General features: G+C 39.5%; 1 protein-coding gene across 1 annotated transcript; it reads right to left on the reverse strand.

Moving 5' to 3' along the window:
• Positions 1–15,521: 15,521 nt before the first annotated feature.
• LOC115942978 (olfactory receptor 1D2-like) lies at positions 15,522–16,462 on the reverse strand. The gene is given in 2 exon segments (XM_031034572.2): positions 15,522–16,094; positions 16,097–16,462. Coding segments are annotated over 2 exon segments (939 nt in total).
• Positions 16,463–23,064: the final 6,602 nt, after the last annotated feature.

A 23,064-nucleotide genomic window follows, 5' to 3' on the forward strand; every position in this document is an offset into this window, starting at 1 on the left:
ATTGGGTACAAAGACTGGGTCATGGCTGAGCACTGAAGACAGATTTCCTTCCTTGATACTTTAACCCACAGGCAAGGAAGAAAAAAAAACTTGGTGTTTATGTGTGGGGGAAGGGGGGAGTAGGGCAGGATGGGAAAAAGAGAGGGGGAATGACATAAAAGTTTAGATTGCCAGAACCCAGATGGGGAGACATGTGATGTGAGGGAGAGGGTGGAAGTATGTGATAAAAAGTCTGATGCTGTTTTTTGATGTTTGACTGCTGACAGCTTTCAAGCTCCACTCTTCCCCCTCCTTCTGCCCCACATTTAAGTAAGCTGATAAGGAACTCTGAAATTTGAGCCACACAAGCCCTAGCCCATGTACAGGAACACTTACCCCAGGCCCAGCCCCTAACTACCATAAAATCCCAAGCCAGTCTCCTTTCCCAGCTCTCTCAAACCAGTCTTGGTCTTGCTTGGGAGCCATCCCAGGTCTCCCCAGAAAGCCTCATTATGTGAGTAACAAACCATTCATTCCCTATTGGTGCTCATACAGCAGCATCAGATGCAGCATCCAAACCTAATTTGGGATGTGTGGGCGAGTCTATCTTACTCCTGTGGGGTGACCACAACAAACTCACATACTTCACAGAAGCTTAATTATGGAATATATTTGGCACTTTACCAAAGATACCAGTATTTCGGGAAATATGTCTTCAGTGCCTAATTAGTGTCAGATATAGTTGTAGGCCCTGGGCTTACAGTGTAGAACAAGAAGTCCAAAGTTCCTGCCATCAGGAGTTGATGTTTTCCTGGGTCAGCGGGTAGTTGAAAGTGGGGAGAGAGGAGAGGAGCTGGGGAGACAGCTGCCATAGCTGTGGGCTGTGGGGAAACCTCCGAGGAGTTGACATTTGAGTTGAGACCTGAACAACAAGATGGAGTGGGTCGTATGGAGATTTCAAAGAAGAGGACTTTAGGAAGAAGAAACAGCAAGTAGCAATATCATGAGGTAAGAACAAAGCAGCATGTTGAGCAGCAAGAAGGCCAGTGTAACTCGAGCACAGTGGAGGGGGGGCAGAATGGAAACAAATGAGTGAAACCTGAGGGGTCAGCACAGATGAGCGTGCATAGGGCTTTGCTAATAAATGTGCACTGTATTATTAAGGAGAAATTTTAAAACAGAGCTACAAAATAAACAGAAAGAAACATTGGTCTGGATTCAAACCCAGCTCTGAAACGTCCTATCTACCTGTTGTCTCAAGAAAGTCACTCAATTTATGTGAGCCTGTGTTTCCACATTTGTGAAAAGCTGATAATGTCAACATCACAAAACTTTCAGGAGAATTAAGTTAGATACAGTGACTGGCGTATAGTCAGAAGTCAGCGAATGATAGTTATGTTGGTTATTAATTACCACTCTCTGAAATGCTTTTGCCTTGAACACACTTGGGAATGCTCATAGCCAAATTGCCTTGTACATCATGGCTCACTTTGGCCTTGTGTCATTGAAAGGTTTAAAACTACCTTTCCAGGAAGTAGGCCTCAAAGATATTATCAATCAGAGAGAGTGATTCTGAACTGAGCATCAAAGGACAGGCTAAGGTGGCTTAGATACAACTCAGGCAAAAACTCCTCCTTTTGCAGGCAGGGCAAACAAGGACACCTGCTAGAAGTTCCTGCTTCTAGAAAACATGACAAAGATATCAGTTAATCAGTGTGATGATTTAGGGACAAGCATGGTTGAGGCTCTGACTCTCCAGTGAATATATGGGACAAACATTTTGCTCAATGCAGCCCAGGGTAAATAACCCAGAGGGCCCCAACTTGGGTCTCCCTCGTGCCCCAAATCCTTTCAATGGCAGAATTGGTAACCTCCTACTAAAAACTTGCAGCCAATGCTAAGTGCCCTTACAGATCATTTCCCATTTGATAGAAAGGGGTAATAACATGCCAGGTGGTTCTTTTATTTGACAAATGCCATTGCTTTTACTCTGTGCCTGTAAATTTCCTAAGGGATTTCCACATATCAATACATTTAATTTACACAATAGCTTGAGACAAAGGTACTAATAGAAACACTGTTCTATAGAGGAGGAATCTGAATTTCTATGTTTTATACATTATTTTAGAGTCTACAGAAATGATGGAAATGTCTCCATCTCACTCCGTGAAAATCCTCACTCATCCTGTTGGAATTGGGTCAGCTGTTTCTCTCAAGATTCATGTCTTTATTCAGTTCTCTGACTTTTTTGTTAATGTCTTCCCTTGTCTTTCCTTTATGGTGATCACTAAAGGATAGATGCTGACAATTCTGGATCTGTCATAAATGTTTCCATTTTCCTCACATCCTTCTCATTCATTCTCCCTTTTGTATTGCATGTTTGGAAAATCACATGGTTTCATTCTTTGGTTCAATTGAGTATGTGTCAGATAAATACTTTGCCACTTATTCCACTTGAAAATTTGTTTTTTTATTTCAACTGTAATATTATTAAGTTCAGATTTGGACTTGTTCTTTCCTATACCAACCTATTTTGTTTCATGGATGTAGCATCCCCTAATCCCTGTTAATACTCCTATTTTCTATGGGATACTATCTCTTTGCTCCTAATAAACCCTAAGCTGTACACTTCCCTTCTGGAAATTGGTTTAAATCATATTTTTTTCTTTTAAATTTATGAATATATTTCCCTGTATAGGAAAAAGTAGAAAGAATCCACTTTTCAGCTGTGACAAAGAATTCAAGATAATGAAAATCAAACAGGATTATTAAGAAGAAGAGAGATAACCTAAATAAAACACAGGTTCTTTGTTTATAACATCAATGCATCAAATCTCTGTATACTTAATCAATTGCTCACTTTAATTTAGATAAAATTATTTCTGAAACAGGCAATTTACACATAATATTTTTAAATGGTAAAGGGCAAAATGGTTTTGTGAGGGGAAGTGAGGGAGGGGAGGTGGTTTTGAAGGAAGGTGAGAAATAGAAGGTATTTTTTAGGTGAGATGAAGGAGGGAAGTACTTTGTAGGGGAAGGTGAGAGAAATTAGTACTTTCTGAGGGGACATGAAAGAGGGAAGGCCTTTTTGAGTGGAGATGAGGGAGGTTAGTACTTTGTGAAAAGCCTTGAGGAAGGGGACCTTTGAGAGAGGAGATGAGTGAGGGAAAACCTTTGTGAGGGAATGTGATGGAGTGAAGTCAACTGTGAGAGTAAGTGAGGCAGGGATGCACAGTTGAGGGAAGAGAAGGCCTTTGTGAGAACAAGTGGGAGACAAGTTGAGTGGCATTTATGAGAGAAGGGAATGTCATTTTGAGGAGAGATGAGGAAAGGAAGGCCTTAGTGAATGGAGATAAGAGTGGAAAGGGCTTTGTGAGATGAGGTGAGGAAGGTTAGTACTTTGCAGAGGTGAGGAATGCTAGTCCTTTCTAAGGGGAGTTGAGGGAAAGAAAGCCTTTGTGAGGGGAAGTGAGTGAGGGAAGACCTTACTGAGAGAAAGAAAAGCTTCTGTGAGGGAGCATGAAGGAGGTTGGCACCTTGTGAAAGGAGCTGAGGGAAAGCTTTTGTGAGGGGCGATGAGGGAGGTTAATACCTTGTGAGCGTAGGGAAGGGAGCAAAGACCTTGTAAGGAAGGTGAGGCAGAAAATGCATTAGTGATGGGTGTAAGGAAAGAAAAACCTTTTTTGAAGGAGATGCGAAATTAGTATTTTGTGAAGGAAGGTGAGGGAGTGGAAGCCTTTTTGAAGCAGGGTAAGGGAGGGAATGTCTTTGTGAGGGAACTTGTGAGAGGTTTGTACTTTGTTAGCAGAGGTGAGAGAGGGAATGACTTCATAATGGGAAGTGAGGCAAAGAAAGATTTAGTGAAGGAAGGGAAGGCCTTTATGTAGGGAAAAGAGGAAGAGAAGGAGTTTTTGTGCATTCCAGAGGGAAGCCTATGAGAGAGGAGGTGAGGGACAGCAGGCCTTTTCAAGGAAGATGTGAAAGGGAAAGACTGTATGGGGACATGAGTCAGGAAGCTGAGAGAGGAAGGACTTTGTGACTGAAAGCAAGGGAGATTAGAACTTTGTGAGAGAAGATGATCGAAAGATCTTTTTGAGGAGAGATGGGGAAGAGTAGCACTTTGAGAGAGGGAGGAATTGAAAGGGTAGAGAAGGGAGGGAAGGTCTTTGTGAAGGCAGGTGATGGAGGTAAACCGATTCTGAGAGCAAGTCCAGCAGTGAAAGCATTAGTGAGGAAAGGAACAAGCCCTGTGAAGAGAGGTAAAGGAAGTTAATACTTTATGGGGGCAGTTGAAGGAGAGAAGGCCTTTGACACAGGATTTGAAGATTTTAGCACTTTTAGAGGGGAGGTGAAGGAAGTTAGGTCTTTGAGGAAGCAATAGAGGGAATGCTTTAGTGAGGGTTGTGAGAGAGGGAAGGACTTTGTGAGAGGAAGTGAAGGAAGTTAGCACTTCTGGAAGTGAGGTAAGGGAGTGAAGACCTTTGTTAGGGAAGTGAGGTAAGGAAGGGAAGTCCTTTGTGAGGGAAAGTGAGGGAAGAAAAGGTCTTCCTGAGGATGGATGGTGGAGGAAAGTTCATTGTCATGGGAGGTGAAGCAGTAAAATCCTTTGTGAAGGAGGTTAGGAAGGGAAGTGTTTTGTGAGAGGAGGTAGGGATGAAAGGCCTTTGTGAGGGGAGGTGATGGAGGGAAGTTCTCTGTGAGGGAGGTGGGAAAGATTAGTAGTTTGGGCTGGGGAGAGGTTTATGAGGGAAGGGAATTTATTCCCTCATTTATGAAGGAAGGGAATGCCTGTAGGAGTGGAGGTGTGAGAAGGAAGGTCTTTTTGAGGGAAGGTGAATAAATGAATCAAAACCTTAACAGCATAGGGGCGCCTGGGTGGGTCAGTCAATTAAGCATCTGCCTTCAGCTCAGGTCATGATCCCGGGTCCTGGGGTTGAGTCCCATGTCAGGCTCCCTGCTCAGCGGGGAGCCTGCTTCTCCCTCTCCCACTCCTCCTGCTTATGTTTCCTCTCTCTCGCTGTCTCTCTCTCTGTCAAATAAATAAATAAAATCTTTTTAAAAAAATGACCAGACAGATTAGAAAAGACCATTTAGAATTTCTAGAAATAAAAATTGGGATGAAATTAGAAACTCAGTGGGGGCACCTGGGTGGCTCAGTCTGTTAAGCATCTGCCTTTGGCTCAGGTCATGATTTCAGGGTCCTGGTATCTAGCCCCGCATCCAGCTCCCTGCTCGGCGGGGAGCCTGCTTCTCCCTCTGCCCCTCCCCGCTGCTCATTCTCTCTCTCTCTCTCTCTCAATAAATAAATAAAATCTTTAAAAAAAAAAAAGTAGAAACTCAATGGATGGGTTGAGCAGATTAAACCCAAAGAAGGATTTAGTGAACTGGAAGATCGTTGTGAAGAAGTTACTAGTAATTCAGGACAAGGAGATAAAAGCGTAGAGAAATCTGAGACATGGAAGATAGTATGAGAAGGTCAAACATTTGTCTAGTCAGAGTTCTAGAAGGAGATAATAAAAAAGATAGAGAAACGATATGTAAAGGGATAATGGCAGAGTTTCTCACGATGCATGAAAGATATTAGTCCTCGGACAGTCTGAAGACTCACGAGCAATTTAGTGTAGTCAGATGTTAGTGGTAGAATGTAAATGGTGGGGATATGGGTGTTCACAGTATATTTTCTTCAATTTGGCTGATTCTTAGGACATTTTCATAATAATAAATTGAAAAAATTAACCCCACAAAAGGAAAATGAATAAAGGCAAGAACAGAAATGAACAAAATAACAAAATTAGAGAGGATCAACGCTGACCTAATTGGCTCTTTAAAGACTAAAATTGGGGGCTCATCAAGGAGCTTGCTTCTCCCTCTACCTGCTGCTCCCCTGCTCGTGCTCTGTCTCTCTCTCTGACAAAAAATAAAAAAATCTTTAAAAAAATAAATTAAAAAAAGTTAAGTCTATAAAAACTTACTAGCATCCAAAAGGCTTTACATGAGGAGGTGGAAAAAAGGCATTACATGAGGAGGTGGAAAAAATGCCTTAAAAGAACAAAAGGTGCAATCCTCGATGAAGAGCTAATGGTTTTGAATGCAGTACATGCAAAATAAAGAGTTTCAACATTCAAAGGTAAAAAAAGAAAAAAAAGGGGGGAGAAAAGACCGGAAATTCAAGAAAACTAAGGCAGAAAATATGCACAGAAGTAAATTTGTATTCTCTTATTTCAGCCTGTGACAGGTCAAATGGACGAGTTAATCCCCAAGCTGGCAGCATTTATTGAACACACAGGCCCAGAAGCACTCTTCTGGGCACCTTTCCTGGATTAACTCATGTGGTCCTTTGACATATGGTCTATCATTATTCCTTTGTACCAATGAATAAACTCAAGCATAAACAGGGCAAAGTGAGAATACAGAAGTAAATAACATAATGGATGAAGCATATCAAATTAATGTATCTAAATCTCTACCTTGAAACAATGAATGCAATTTCTTTTTTCAACTGTCCATGGAATATTCATAAAAACTGACTCTATATTAGACCTGTGATATCACAATATTTATAATAAGAAATATATAATTTATCTTCAACCAGTTCCTGACACGGAGCCCCTAAAATCCTTGGAATTTCCTGTGATGAATGTCTTTTATAATGCTAAAGAAGGAACGTTTGGAAAGCCTTTAGGTAATCTAAGGATGGGGGCTGGTTTCCAGGGGAACCACCTCTGGAGAGGGAAGAGGGGCTGGAGGTTGAATCAATCACCAAAGGCCCATGATTGAATCAATCGTGCCATTGTAATGAAGCTGCCATAAAACCCCCAAATGATGGGGGGGTGTGGGGGCTTGGAGACCTTCTGGGTTGGTGAACACAACGCAGAGTGGCATGCTGCTCAGAGAGCGTGGAAGCTCCGCATCCTTTCCCCATACCTTGCCCTATCCATCTCTTCCATCTGGCTGTTCCTCATTTATATCTGTAACCAAAGGAATGTGAGTTCACTCCTTGGGGAGTCACAGATACACCAGGTGGAGTTGTTGCACAAAGTAAACTTTATTGGCAGCAAAGAAAGAGATCACAGGGAATAGCTTCCAGAGCTGTGACTCCCTAAGAGGGCGAATGGGTACCTTTTGTTTAGGATTAGGATGAATATTTAGACAGGGAAGCCTTGTCATGGTATGTAGAGATGGGCACAAGGTCCCGCAAGCGCCTTAAGGAAACATGCCTATGCATACATTGTATGTTATGTAAATGAGGCTGAGGCTCTCTCCTTGGGGAGAGATTTTAGGATTATAATGAGGTAAAGGTAATTGCTGGTCATCCCATGGGGTCACTCCATGGTCCATCTGCGCAAGCGCAAGTTGGGGGGGGTCCCCACTCCGACGGTCTGGGTGGTCTGGGCCAGCGGGAGGTCTTGTCAGGGCAGTCAGCCATCACCTGAGGAGGGTTTTGGGGGTTTCATTTGCCTGAGTTAAGATGTAAGCCAGAAACAAGAGCTGAAAGAAAAATGTGAGACAAAGGTTAGTGAGTACAAGCAGGTGGACAGTAAAGGTCAGGTCTTGAGGTCTAGCTGGTGACATACCCTTTTATAATAAACCAGTAATCTAGTAAGTAAAATGTTTCTCTGAGTCCTGTGAGTCATTCTAGCAAAATTAATCAATCCTGAGGAAGGGAACTTGGGAACCTCTGACTTATAGCCAGTTGGTCAGAAGAACAGGTAACAATCTGGACTTTTAAGACCGGCATCTAAAGTGCAAGGAGGAGGTAGTGGGAACCTCCAATCTGTAGCACACAGGTAACAACCTGGGTTCGCATCTGGAGTCTAAAGTCAGGGATGAGGGGCAGTCTTAGAGGACTGAAACGTTTACCTGTGGAATCTGATGCTATCTCTGGGTAGATAGCATCAGGACTGAGTTCAATTGTGGGACACCCAACTGGTGTCCCAAGAATTGCTTGTTGTTGGTGGTGGGGAACACCCCCCCACACACACACATACATTGGAATTGGTATCAACCTATTTAAAACTACAGAGACAACCTTAATATATCCCCAGAAGTAAAAATATATATATAAAGTAAAAAATAATTTTAAAAGTAATAACTCTCTTATCATCTGGAAAATTTTAAATGCTGCCTTAAACAACTCTTGATCCAAAGAAGATAGCCAAACCCAAATTGAAGGTTATCTATAAAATAGCAACAGTGAAAGCACTAGGTATTCAGACTCCTGTAAGCAGGGTTTAAGCAGTGCTAAGAGAAAATATTTGTGTTAATAAACATGAAAATAGGGGCGCCTGGGTGGCTCAGCCGTTAAGCGTCTGCCTTCGGCTCAGGTCATGATCCCGGGGTCCTGGAATTGAGCCCCACATCAGGCTCCCTGCTCCACGGGAAGCCTGCTTCTCCCTCTCCCACTCCCCCTGCTTGTGTTCCCTCTCTCACTGTGTCCCTCTCTGTCAAATAAATAAATAAAAAATCTTTTAAAAAAAAATGAAAATAAAGGATTAAAGTATCCAACTCAAAAGGTTAGAAAACAAACCAAAAATAAACCTAGGAAAATCAGAAAAAAAGGAAAAAGGAAAGATAAAAGCAGAAGTCAATTAACTAGAAAATAATAGATCTAATAAATCCAAGATGAGGCTCTTCCAAAGAATTAAACAGATATGTTAATTGCCATAATCAATAAGGAGGAGAAATCACAAATACACAAAACAAGAAAAGAAAATGGGTAGATAACCACAGATTTAGAGCAAATAATAGGAAATTTAAAACAATTTTTTTCAACTCTATGCAAATAAGTTTAGGGACCTAGAGGAAATGTTTGATTCTCTAGGAATAATATATGAATAACCAAAACTCACTCTAGAAAAGAGAATCTCTATAAAATAAAATTTATAAAAACTATTCCTAGAAAAGAAATAGGGAATATTGTTCAAAAGCAACCCCTACTGAGCTCAAATAAATTAATTTCTTAAAAAGTTTTTTTAAAAAAGCAACCCCTATAAAAAGCAACAGGTCAACTGAATTCAAAGGAAAATTCAACCAAACCTTTAAGGTGCAGGTGACTTCAATGCTATGTAAATCATTTCAAGGCATAAAAAAAAAATTGCAAATTTTGGTTATGAAAGATTGATACCAACAAAGCACAAAGAATATGCAATCACAGATGAATCTCACTTAAGAAAACCATTACAAAAATACTAAATAAAATATAGCCAAACATAATCTAGTAACTCATTTAAAAATCAAAACATAACCAACCAAGTGGGATTTATTTTTAGGGATGTAAAGATGGTTCAATATTAGAAAAGCTGGGGCGCCTGGGTGGCTCCGTCGTTAAGCGTCTGCCTTCGGCTCAGGTCATGATCCCAGGGTCCTGGGATCGAGCCCCACATCGGGCTCCCTGCTCCGCGGGAAGCCTGCTTCTCCCTCTCCCACTCTGCCAGCTTGTGTTCCCTCTCTCGCTGTGTCTCTCTCTGTCAAAAAATAAATAAAAATCTTAAAAAAAAAAAAATTAGAAAAGCTATGAATGTATTTCAAATTTTCATAGACCAACAGTAAAAAATCGTATGATCATCCCTACAGATGTTGAAGAGGTATTTGACAAAATTTAATATCCGTTCTTTTTTTTTAATATCCATTCTTGCTTTGCAAAAATTTCTCAATAAAATCAGATTAAGGGGATACTTCCTTAACATGACATTTCTCTATCAACCAAAAATTCAACACCATGTTTAGTGAAAAAAATACTAGAGGTGTTCCCACTAAGACATGGGAAAAAACTAAGATATCCTCTCGCACCACAGTAATTTAACATTATTCTGAAGATAGACAATAAAATCAGACAAGAAAAAGATATAGGTATAAAAATTTAAAGGAGAAGGTAAATTTATCATTATTTGAGGATGATACAACTATTTACCTGGAAAACAACAGAATCCAAGCGAAAAACTATTACAAATAAGAGAATTTAGTAAGGTGGCCCAGTACACAACTGATATTAACAAAAGCAATAACTAGTAAATAAAACTCCATTTACAATGACAATAAAAATTGTGAAATACCCAGGAATAAGCTTAACATGAAATGGGCAAAGAGAAAAACTTCAGGAACTTGTTAAAAGAGACAAAAATAAGACTTGGACAAAATAATTTCAATAATGTGTTTTATGGAACCCAACAAGGTCCAAAACATTATCATTTCAACATGTAATCAATATAAAAAATATTAATGAGATATTTTGCATTCTTTATTCATACTAAGTCTTTGAGTTTCATTGTATGTTACACTTACACTTTATAGCTCAATTAGGACATTTCATATACTTCAGGAGCTGCAAGTGGTTTGTGGCTATCATATTGGACGTGCAGATGGAGAGGGTGAGGAGAGAAACAATCATGCTCACAAAATGCTGATGGGCAGGTAAATGAGTAGATAATCTCTTTTTGTATACCTATAGGCAGAGGAATTTGACATGATCTATCAAAATTTACATATATTTCTCATTTGACCCCATATACCACTTGTAGGAATTTATCCCAGAGAGTTTATCACAAGGCATTCAGTATTTTTAAGTTTCTTTGTTCATTTAGGCAACTTGCACGCAGAAAGGTTGTAGGTTGTACTTTACCCCACAGTATAGGAATATCCACTTCATCACATCGCTCTTTTGGTCAGTGAAAATGGTAACTTGACTGTTCTAAATCCACATTTCTTTGATTCTTAATTAGGCTGATTTTTCCCATATTTTTATCATTCATTTCATTTCTTCTGATGTGAATTGTCTTTTCATGTTCTCCATTCATTTTGTTTTTATGTCCTAATGGATTGTATTTTTCATTATTTATGTAAGATTTTTACGGGGCGCCTGGGTGGCTCCGTCGTTAAGCGTCTGCCTCCGGCTCAGGCTCAGGTCATGATCCCAGGGTCCTGGGATCAAGCCCCGCATCGGGCTCCCTGCTCAGCGGGAAGCCTGCTTCTCCCTCTCCCACTCCCCCTGCCTGTGTTCCCTCTCTCGCTCTCTGTCAGATAAATAAATAAAATCTTTAAAAAAAAAAAAGAGTCACCATATTAGAACAAAGATGCTCTTATCACCCAGGAAATTCCAAGGGTTTTAGAAGCTCTGTGTCAGGAACTGGGGACAAAAACCAAATATATGTTTGTATTATATTACAAAAGATATCAGTGTTTGTCATATAAATGGCAACTATTTTCCCTATTTGTTTTTCATGCGGATAAATCTATCCATTTTCCTTTGGGATCTCTTCCATTGCTTTTGTGCTCCAAGAGTAGCATGAGACTATATATTCACATGATCTGTATGTTGATTCATCTGCCAATAGCACTCTGTTTAAATTATTTTACCTTTCAATGTCTGGTAGAAGAAAATCCTCACTGATCACATTTTTGGGGTTTTTTGGTTGTTTTTATTGTTTTTTTGCCATTTATTCTTCCAAATGAGCAGTAGAAGCCTTTTATCAAACAAACAAACAAACAAACAAACAAAAGATTTTGTTCAGGTTCTAAATGCCTGAAATCTAGATTAATCTGAGTCTTCCCATTCAAAAAGGTGTTATATCTTTTCCTTTGACCAGGTTCTCTCAAGAGAATCTCTGCAGTCTCCTCATATAGGCTCCTTTCATTTCTTGTTAAGGCAATATTTTACCCTTGTTGCTATTGTGTTTGGGATATTTTTCCAATGCCATTTTTTAAAAAAAGATTTTATTTATTTATTTATTTGACAGAGAGAGAGACACAGCGAGAGAGGGAACACAAGCAGGGGGAGTGGGAGAGGGAGAAGCAGGCTTCCCGCTGAGCAGGGAGGCCAATGTGGGGCTCGATCCCAGGACCCTGGGATCATGACCTGAGCCGAAGGCAGACACCCAACGACTGAGCCACCCAGGCACCCTCCAATGCCACTTTTAAGTAGTTTTTTCTCCATGGATTGGAAGAGTTTTATTGATTTTTGCATTATTTATTTTACACTTTCTAAATTTGTTCCCCTTAGCTCTAGTAGTTTTTCAGTTTGTCTTGGGTTTTCCAGAAAGATACTCATATTTACATATGATCATAACTTTCTCCCCTTCCTTTCTGATATTAATACCTAATACATCTATCTTCTGGTTTACTGCTAAGCTAGAATTTTGACAAAAATGTTAAATGATAGTCATGGTAGGGGGAATCCCTGTTGTTGCCCTGATCTTAATGGGAATAGTGTTTCAACACTAAGTACTAAGTTGGCCAAATTGTTTTAAGACAGGGTTTTATATATTTTTTTATCACTTTAAGATAGTTTTTACTTTGTTTCCTAGCTTGATGTCAGGTTTAGGTATGTCAGGAGTAATGCCCTATGGAGTAAGTTGGGAAGTTTTCTTTTTGATGCTCTGCAACAGATTAAATAACACTGGAACTGGATGCCTGGGTGGCTCAGTCGGTAAAGTGGCTGCCTTCGGCTGGGGTCATGATCCTGGGGCCCTGGGATCGAGCCCTGTGTCGGGCTTCCTGCTCAGCGGGGAGCCTGCTTCTTTCTCTGCCTGCTGCTCCCCCTGCTTGTGCTCTGTCTCTCTCTCTCTCTCTCTCTCTCTGACAAATAAATAAAATCTTAAAATAAATAAATAAATAAATAACACTTGGAACATCTCTGCTTAAAAGTTTAACAGAATGAGTAGGACTAGTGTCTATTGGTAAAGCAGATCTTTGATTCTATTTCTTCTTTGTTTATTGATTGATCATGTTCATTATTCTACCTCCTCTTGAGTTGCATGTATTATTTTCCATACTCTCTTAGAAAATTGCCCACCCCATTGTCATAAAGCCATATAGAATATTATTGTGAATTTAAAAAATATCCTCCATACTTTTATATCTGTTGTTAGATTTTCTTCTCAGTCATAATGTTGTCTACCTGAGTTTTTCTTCTTTGTCTCTATTGTTGGTCCTTTCAAAGAACCAGATCTTGGTTTCCTTGCCCTATTCTACCTGGGTTTTTCATGCTACAGCGTTAATCTTTATTAGTTTTCCCCTTCTGTTTTGTTTTTGTGTTTCTGATGTCATTTCTATAGCTCCTGGACTTGAATGCTTAATCAATTTATACTGAACCCTTTTTTATTAATTAATTAAATCATTTAAGGTTGCTATTTAGCCTATGACTATGACTTTGGCCACATCTCATAGATTTCGTCTCTGTTTAGTGATTTGATATCAAGGTCATGGTAGCTTCTTAAAAATTAGTTATTTTCCATCATCAGAATACGTCACATTATGGTACTTGTATATTCCATGAACATTAAAAAGTAAACCTTGTCCATAAAACACAGCATGTCTGGATTTTCTACAGGAAATTATTTTTATATCTTCTTGGACTTGGGTATCTGAGAGCTGAAAAAAGGAATTTCAATGTGAGTTTAATTTGTATTTCTCAAGTTATGAGTGAAATTGATTGTCTCTTCTTATGTTTAAAAACCACTTGTAGTTCTCTTTCTGTAAATTTCTGTTCACTTCCTTGGTTCATTTTTCTATTCCATTGTTGTTGACAATTTACAAGAAACATTGGTGACATTAACAATGAAAAAACAGTTAAAATAAATATATACACCCCTCACATACTTATTTATCAATCTACCAATGGAGTGAATTACAATGTGGTGAATAACATTTTTCAGTCCTTCATTCAACTCATATTTACTGAGCACCTACTAATGTCACATGAATAAGACAGACAAAATCTCTGGCCTCATGGAGACAGGGAAAAACAAACTATATGTAATTTCAAGTAGTGATAAGTGCTAAGGGGAAAAAAGGCACAGCGAGTGGTAAGTCACAGTGTGATATTCTTTTAAGAGGTGTTCTGTGTCTTTGTTTCTTTGTTTTCTTTCTGTATGTGTATGTGTGTGCACGCTCATGTGAACTGGTCTTTTCCAAGTTGATGTCAGCCATATTGATTTTAAAGAATGAATTGGTACACTTGGTATCTTTTTCCGTGCTCTTTAACTTTTTAAATAACATGGCAATATTCTGTTTCTTCAAGTTTTGATGAAATAATCTGGACCTGATTTCTCCTTCTCTTTGGACTAAATCTTTGGCCACCATTTGAATTTCCCTTTGGTTTCAGTGTAAACAGATTTCCTATTTTCTCTTAGTCAGTTTTGGAAATTGACATAGTCCTAGAAAATTGCCCATTTTATCTGGATTCAAAATTTCTTTGCATTTTAAAATTCTATTTTTCATCCTCTCTGTCCTTCCTAATCTTATCTACTTGCATTGTATCTTTGTATCTTAATTGAACTACCAATTAATTCACTGTGCACACAAATTCTGTGGGAATTGGGAATTGGGACAGGACACAGTGGGAACATGTTATCTCTGTTCTATGATGTCTGCAGCTTCTGCTGGGAAAACTCAGGCAGGTGGGGGCCAGAATCCTCTGAGGGGTTCCCTTACTCTCATGTTTCCCGTCTGTCTGGGATGACTGGAAGGCTGGGCTCTGTGGACCTGAGCACCTCCATATGGCCCCTTCATGCAGCTTAGCTTTCTCACAGCATGGCAGCCTCAAGGCAGTCTTACAAGCAGCTCAGGGATCCCAGAGGACATGGTCCAAGGAACAATCCAGAAGCTGCCCCACCTTCCATGACTTAGCCTTGGAAGTCACACAGCATCACTTACACTCCTCTTGAGAGGTGGGGTCTGTGTCCCCAACCCTTGAATCTGGGCAGGCTTGTGACTGTTTGTACCAATGGAGGCTGCAAAGCAGAGCACAGTGGGATGGACTATTGGAAAAGACATTCAGCCACACTGTTGTGATTATTGTTATATGCACATGTTGAGAAATGTGTTAAATCTACTCTTTTCACTTCATCTAGGAATGTTCTTTGTGAGGTCAGCAAGTAAGCCTATGGCTTGGGAAGTGTGTTTACATACCACAATCCATGCAGGAGTTCAAAGGGGTACCCATCTCTTTCTCCACTTAGCTCACAAACTTTGTGAATGGGTCATGAAGTCACAATCCATGCATCTACTGCCATCTAGTGACAAGGGCCCCCATTGCAGATTTTGCTCTTTTCAAGAAATGAACCTCTTTAGTTCCATCCAACAAATTATTCTTACATAAGCAAAAGGTGAGAATTCCATTGCTTCTCTGATGGCATCCCTCACCTAGAAAATGTGGATAAAAACAGCCTCTCCATCACAAGATTGTTTGGTGATAGTGAGTAAATACATGCACTCACTCAAAACGGTGCCCAGCACAAAAGAAGCTCCATTGTTTATTATGATTCACTCCATTAACGGAGGCCTGTAGTCAAAACTCATGAGGCACACAAGGTTTGAGGAGAGGCCATGAAAGACAAATAGAATGAATTGAAAATTAAATCCTCACACAAACAAGCTGTGCACCTGGAGCCTGACACGAGAGTCACTCAGGAAGGGTTGGTTGAAGGAGTGAGCAGAAATTTGGGCTAAGCTGGACACCTGTCAGACCCATCATATGGACAGTCCCTTCCCACATCAAAGGGAGGAGAAGACAAGACAACATCATAGCTCAGAAGCAGGAGATGTTGTCACCAAGACCAGACCTTTCTCCAACTGAGGAGGTTCCTCAAGGCCCCTTTCATGTCCTTATTCCTAAGACTATAAATGAAGGGGTTGAACATGGGAACCCCCACGGCATATAGCACAGTGGCCACTGAGTCCTCAGTTGTGTAGGAAGAAGAGGGTCGCAGATACACTCCAAATAAAGTTCCATAGAACAATGACACCACAACAAGGTGGGACCTGCAAATAGAAAAGGCTTTCAGTTTGCTCTGAGAAGAATGAAGTCTTAGGATGGCTGAGAAAATGTGCATGTAGGAAAGAGAAATAAAGAGGAAAGGAGCAACAAAACGAAAGCTCCCCAGGGTGTAAACAACCAACTTATTGATGTGGATATTTGAACAGGAAAGCTTTAGCAATGAGTAAAGTTCACAGAAAATATGGTGAATTCTGACACTTGCACAGAATGACAGTGTATCTATCAAGAGGGTGTGGATCAAAGGATAGATATTTGTGATAATCAGAGCCACGGACACCAACATGATACAGAATTTGGGGCTCATGGTTATGATATAATGAAGAGGGTGACATATGGCTACATATGGCTGTCATATGCCATCACTGCCAAGAGGAAATTGTCCAGTTCTAGAAACAAGATTAGAAAATACATCTGAGTGAGACATCCAACATAGGGAATGGACTGGCTCTGGGTTTGGATATTGAGCAGCATCTTTGGTATAGTGACAGAGGTGAAGCAGATGTCAATGCATGACAGGTTGGCTATGAAGAAGTACATGGGGGTGTGGAGGTTGGAGGTGGAGCCAATGGCCAGGATGATGAGCAGGTTCCCCACCACAGCAACCAGGTACATGGATAGGAACAGACTGAAGAGGAGGGGTTGATGCTCAGGCACCTCTGACAGTCCGAGGAGGAAGAATTCTGAAATAATGGTTAGGTTGCCTCTTGCCATGCCTCCTGGTTTCTATAAACATGCATTGAGAATACAGCTGTCAACAAGAGCAGAGGCAATCTGGGAAAGCATGCACAACAACCTTCATCATTGGCTGAAATACTTTGTGACACTTTGGGAAGGAACTCTAACCTGGGGTGGTAAGGGCAAGAAAGTGTGGGGCTGTCTGGTCATCAGAGAATGCAGGGCAGGTGAGCTGAGGCCCTTCTTGAGACTTACCTCAGTCAGGAGCTCCTCTTTTTTCTCGAGAAGGAAAGAAGGACCAGACAGAGAATAAGACAGAACTGAAAGTAAGGCCTGGTTTGGGGAGGGAGGGTGGAGGCAGCTAAAGCAGTTGAGTTGTCACAATGGGTGCTTTGGTTGGATCCTTGTAGGCCTCTTTATTTTACTGATGTAGGGGTTTGGGTGATGACCATAAAGCAAAATTCTGTGTTCGCATGTGTGTGTGTATACTTAAACACAGATGTATATACTTTATAAACATATACACAGACATATATATTCATATGTATGTATTCACAGAAAATTTCATGAAAGCATATTCACCAAAATGCTAATAGTGGTTATCTCTGGGGTGTGAGATTTTAACTTGCATCTTTTTTCAACAATAAACACGTATCAATTTTCTAAACTATGCTCCATGGATGTTAATATGTCTTTCAAAAGGTTTCTGTGATGGACTAAGTTTGAAGCACAAGCACAGTTAGGGGCTCAGGGCTTGTCATACATAAGTTATGTTTTTGTATCTTTGTCTCTCCTTTCAAGTTCATGTTATGGAATCCACAAAGGCTAAATGCTCATGTGATGTAATTCCACTAGATAGACAGATCTACATTCATAAATCTGAAAATCAAATAAAATGGAAAACTTAATAAAATCTGATTTTAAAATATTGACTCAAAAACAAGCAGATGATAAGTAAACAAATATCCATGGAAGAAACTGAAAAATATTTCATGGATCTCCACCTAAAAATAAACCACATGCTTTTAATCCAGGTGCATTTAAGAAAGAATCATTTTAATTCATCAGATTTTCAGCCCACTAATCCCCTCTTCAAATATTAAAAGTTTACAAGGGAAAGAATGACATCTGTCTGCTTCACCACGGAATCACCATGGCCTCAAGCCAGCATAATACTGAAATCAAAACCTGGCAACAACAAGCATATGCACAAAAGAACAATGAGGCAAATATCTTCAATACATGCAAATGCAGTCTAGAAGTACATTGGAGGGTTAAGACATCAAATAGGAATATAAGAATGATTGATATTATGACATCTACTAATGCAAATAATCATATGAGTTGATGGAAGGAAAAAACTACATTATAAACTTAATGGATCCTAAAATGGCACTTGTAACACCTCACATTATTTCTTGATTTTTACAACCCTTAGTGGGACTGGAATGAAAGCCTCATCTCAAAGCACCAGAGTCTGGATGTCCTTTCTTTCAACCCAGCTGCCTCGCCCAAAGCTCTCCCTTCAGACTCCAATTTTCACTGGGCCCGCTGGAACTCATAATTTATAATCAGTGTCTTCTCAAAACATTCCCTCTACTCTCTGCCTTAAAGGAGACTTGGATCCATACCTGAGGACACTACTTTCTTGCAGCTCTCTCCAAGCTAGACTATCTTTTCTTCTCACACCTCATATACCTCCGGGTTAGGAGGTAGAGTCAGTGACCTTTCCTCCCTACCAATGCTACTTTTCAGCCCAGTATTTCCTCTCCTTTAAAAAAAATCCCAAGAGTGGGGCGCCTAGGTGTCTCAGTCCATTAAGCATCTGCCTTTGGCTCAGGTCATGATCCTAGGGTCTTGGGATCGAGGCCCGCATCAGGCTCCCTGCTTGGCGGGGAGTCTGCTTCTCCCTCTCCCTCTGCCTCTCTCCCTTGTGCTTCTTTCTCTCTCTTTCTCTCTCAAATAAATAAATAAAATCTTAGAAAAAGAATCCCAAGAGTGACATCAAAAAAACCAGCAGAAGTAGGAGCTCTAAGGGCCTATCCCTCCACAAAAACAGTGAAGAAATCAGCAAAAATGATCAGAATCAATGTTGTCAGAACTCACAAAAATAGCCAAATATTTCCAAAAAATGAAGCAAATGTTGAATCAAGAAAAGGGTAACTTAAACACTGTAGAAGCTTCTGGTGTTTTAACTTTAGCCTTGCATAGCAGCAGTCTTGAAGATGGCAGCTTACATTCCCAGTGTAATACTAGGCTCAGAAGAGAGGAGAGCAGACTTTGTTCCCAAGCAGTTGTGTTTGTCTGTTTGGACTTATATGGAAATTCCGTGAAGGACTGACATCAAGCATTGGCCTTTGTTTCACCTAACTCAGAACTCCCTCCGGACAGAAAAGTAGCTAAGAGGGTGTCCCTTAAGAATAATGACCAAACCACTGCCAAACCACTGCAAAAGATTACAGCTGGGACAAACAATAGACACACCAAATGCCTTGGAGGAAAAACTGGGGAAAGTTACTTTGGGGAAGATTGACTTTGAAAAGCTTCTGCTTATAATGGGAAAATATAGACAGTCATATGCATGCCCAGGGCTGGATGCATGCTCAGAAAAGACCTGAGGATACTATAAGCTTTCACCTCCAACTGATATTTAGATTCAGAAAAACATAGGAAATGAAGGCTAAGGCACAGTTTTAAACAGACCAACTAAGCATTGAAAAAGTGCCCCAACACAGAGCCAAATTTCAAAGACCAGGAGACTATTTTATTCTTTTTATTTCTTTCCTTTATTCCCCCCTCCAGTGTTTAAGGAAATCTCTGGAAAACCATTATCTGACCAAAAGCTAAAAGAACAGAGACTTCAGAGACCACACATGATAAAGCATAGTTTTTGGAAAATAGTTTGGAAAAGTCACCAAACCAACAAGCAACTACAAATGACAGAAAGCAACAAAAACAAACCCTGATGAGAAGGAAGAATCTAATTTCCAGCATTATCACATTAATGGTAATGTGGTAATGAATTAATATTCAAGATGTCCAGTTTTCAGTGAAAAATTATGAGGCATGCAAAGAAACAAGTATATATGGCCCGTTTACGAGGCATGCAAAGAAACAAGTATATATGGCCCATTCACAGGATGAAAAGAAATTAGCAAAAACTGTTTATAAAGAGGCACAGACATTGGACTTACTACAAAAAGACTTTAAATTAATTTTCTTAAATATGTTCAAAAAGCTAAAAGAAGCTGGAACAATATCTCAACAATTAGAGATTATCAACAAAGTGATAAAAATTATAAAAAGGAACCAAATAGAAAATGTGGAACTGAAAAGTACAAAAATTGAAAGGACTAATTCATGATAAGGTTTCAATAGCAGATTTGAGCTGGCAGAAAAAAGGATCCATGAACTTGAAGATACATAAACTGAAATTAGTCTGAGGAGCAGAAACAGATTAAGGAAAATGAACAGTCTAAGAGACCTGTGGAGCATTATCAAGTAGACCAACATATTCATTGTGGGAGTCCCAGAAGAAGAAAAGGAGAGAAAAAAGGCCAAAAAGAATATTTGAAGAAATAATGGCTGAAAATTGCTCAAATTTGATGAAAGCATGACTCTATACATTCAGAAAGCTCAATGAATCCCAAGTAGGATAAAAATCAAGAGGCCCACACCAAGACGCATTATAATCGAACCGTCAGAAGCCACAGACAAAGAGAGAATCTTGAAAGCAGCAAAAGAGGAGCAACTTGTCGTGTATAAGGGATCCTCAATAAGATTTACAATTTCTTATCAAAATCCATGGAGACCAGAAGGCACTGGGGTGACATATTTAATGTAATGAAAGGAAAAAAGTCAACCAAAAAGTCTACATCCAGCAAAACTCTCCTTCACGCTTTTGGGTTGAGCTGCCGGTTGTCCACGAGGTTCTTTGAGTTCACTCCCAAGCACATCTGCAATTCAAAATGTCGCACCCGTCCCCCCAAACTAAGCCCTCCAACCCCAGTAACCCCAGAGTCTTCTTTGATGTGGACATCGGAGGGGAGTGAGTTGGTCGAATTGTCTTAGAATTGTTTGCAGATATTGTACCCAAAACTGCAGAAAATTTTCGTGCATTGTGTACAGGAGAAAAAGGCATTGGACCCGCCACTGGGAAACCTCTCCATTTCAAAGGATGCCCTTTCTATCGAATTATTAAGAAATTTATGATTCAGGGTGGAGACTTCTCAAATCAAAATGGGACAGGTGGAGAAAGTATTTATGGTGAAAAATTTGAAGATGAAAATTCCGTGACTTCCCTGAGGATGCAGATATAGATTTAAAAGATGTAATAAAATTTTACTAATAACAAGATGTAAAAAATGTTGGAAATACTTTTTTCAAATCTCAGAACTGGGAGATGGCCATTAAAAAATATGCAAAAGTTTTAAGATATGTGGAAGGTTCAAAGGCTATTACTGAGAAAGCAGATAGATTGAAGCTGCAACCTATAGCTTTAAGCTGTGTGCTGAATATTGGTGCTTGTAAACTGAAGATGTCAAATTGGCAGGGAGCAATCGACAGTTGTTTGGAGGCTCTTGAAATATACCCATCCAATACCAAAGCCTTATACCGTAGAGCTCAAGGATGGCAAGGATTAAAAGAATACGATCAAGCATTGGCTGATCTTAAGAAAGCTCAGGAGATAGCACCAGAAGATAAAGCTATCCAGACAGAATTGCTGAAAGTCAAACAAAAGATAAAAGCACAGAAAGATAAAGAGAAGGCAGCGTACGCAAAAATGTTTGCCTAGTAAGAAATTCAGTTTTACTTAAATATGCATTGATTGTTATATAAAGGCAATAAGAAAATTTAAAGGTTTTTGTCGGTTATATATGATCCCTGATGTGTTTCCTTTGATACTTCAGTTTCCCATTGTTTACAGTTCAAGAATACTGAAAAGAGTTCACTCTTAATAAAACAGTGTTACAAAATTTAAAAAAAAAAACCTCTCCTTCAAACATAAAGAAAAAATTAAGACATTCCCTAATAAACTAAATCTGAGAGAATTCATTGCTAGTAGCTCTACCCTAAAAGCCGTGCTAAAGGGAGTATTTCAGGGTGAAATGAAGGGACACTAGACAGTAACTTGAAGTCATACAAAGAAATAAAGAACATCAGTAAAAATAAACACATAGGGAAATATAAAAGTCAATATTAATGTAATTTTGGGTTTTAACTCCTCTTTTTTCATATATCATTTTTAAAATATATAAAACTATAATTACAAAACAATGTGAATGGGCATACAATGTGTAAAGATGTAAGGTGTGTCAGTAACAACATAAAAGGGGAAAGATGGAGCTGTATAAAAGCAGCTCTTTGTATACTCCTGAAGCAAAGTTGGCATTAATTCAAACCAGATTGGTGTAAGTAAAAGATGTTAATTGTAATCCCCAGGGTAACGACTAAGAAAATATATAGTGAAAGAAAGTACAAGGGAATCAAGATGGTAACTAGGAAACACATATCTAACATAAAAGTAGATGGTAATGGAGGAATTGAGGAACAAAAGAGATAGAAGACATATAGGGGAAGAAAGCAAAATAGTAAAAGGAAGATCTTATCAGTAACTACTTTAAATGTAAGTGGATTACATGGTTCAGTTAAAAACGGAGAGTGGCAGGGGGCCTGGGAGGCTCAGTCGTTCAGTCTGACTCTTGATCTCAGCTCAGGTCTTGAGCTCAGGTCTTGGTCTCTGGATCATGAATTCAAGCCCTGCACTGGGCTCCATGCTGGGCATGGAGCCTACTTTTTAAAAAAAAAGAAAAAACAGAGAGTGGCAAAATGGATTTTTAAAAAATATTTGTTTAGAGAGTGTGCACGAGTGGGGGGAGGGGCAGAGGGAGAGAAAGAGAGAGAGAAGCAGTCTGCCCGCTGAGCGTGGAGCCCAACACGGGGCTTGATCTCACAACCCTGAGATCATGACCTGAGCCTAAACCAAGAGTCAGATGCTCAAGTGACTGAGCCACCCAGGCATCCCTACAAGATACTTTAGATCCAAAAACACAAATAGGTTGAAAGTTAAGGAATTAAAAAGATATTCCATGCAAATAATAACCAAAAGAGAGCTATACTAATATCAGATAAAATAGACTTTAAGTCAAAAATTGTTATAAGAGACAAAGAAGAACATTATATAATGATAAAAGGGTCAACTCGTCAAGAAGATGTAACTCATCAAGAAGATATAACTATTGTAAACATACACACACTTAACAACAAATCACAAAATATATGAGGCAAACATTGACAGAATTGAAAGGAGAGATAGCCAGTTCCACAATAATAGCCAGAGACTTCAAAACTCTACTTTCAATAATGAAAAAGAACCACCAGATAGAAGATCAATAAGGCAACAGAGGATGTGAACATATAAACCAACTAGACCTAACATACCCATACAGAATACACCACCCAATGACAGCAGAATACACATTCTAACCAAGTGTACAACAGACATTCCTCAGGATAGGCCTTGTATTAGGCCACAAAACAAATCTCAGTAAAATTTAAAAGACTGAAATCATACACAGTATAGTCTGCAAGCACAACAGAATGAAACTAGAAATGAATAACAAAAGGAAAACTGGAAA

This window comes from Leptonychotes weddellii, chromosome X (genome assembly GCF_054177405.1).
Source record: "Leptonychotes weddellii isolate Sample4059 chromosome X, ASM5417740v2, whole genome shotgun sequence".
Taxonomy (NCBI): domain Eukaryota; kingdom Metazoa; phylum Chordata; class Mammalia; order Carnivora; family Phocidae; genus Leptonychotes; species Leptonychotes weddellii.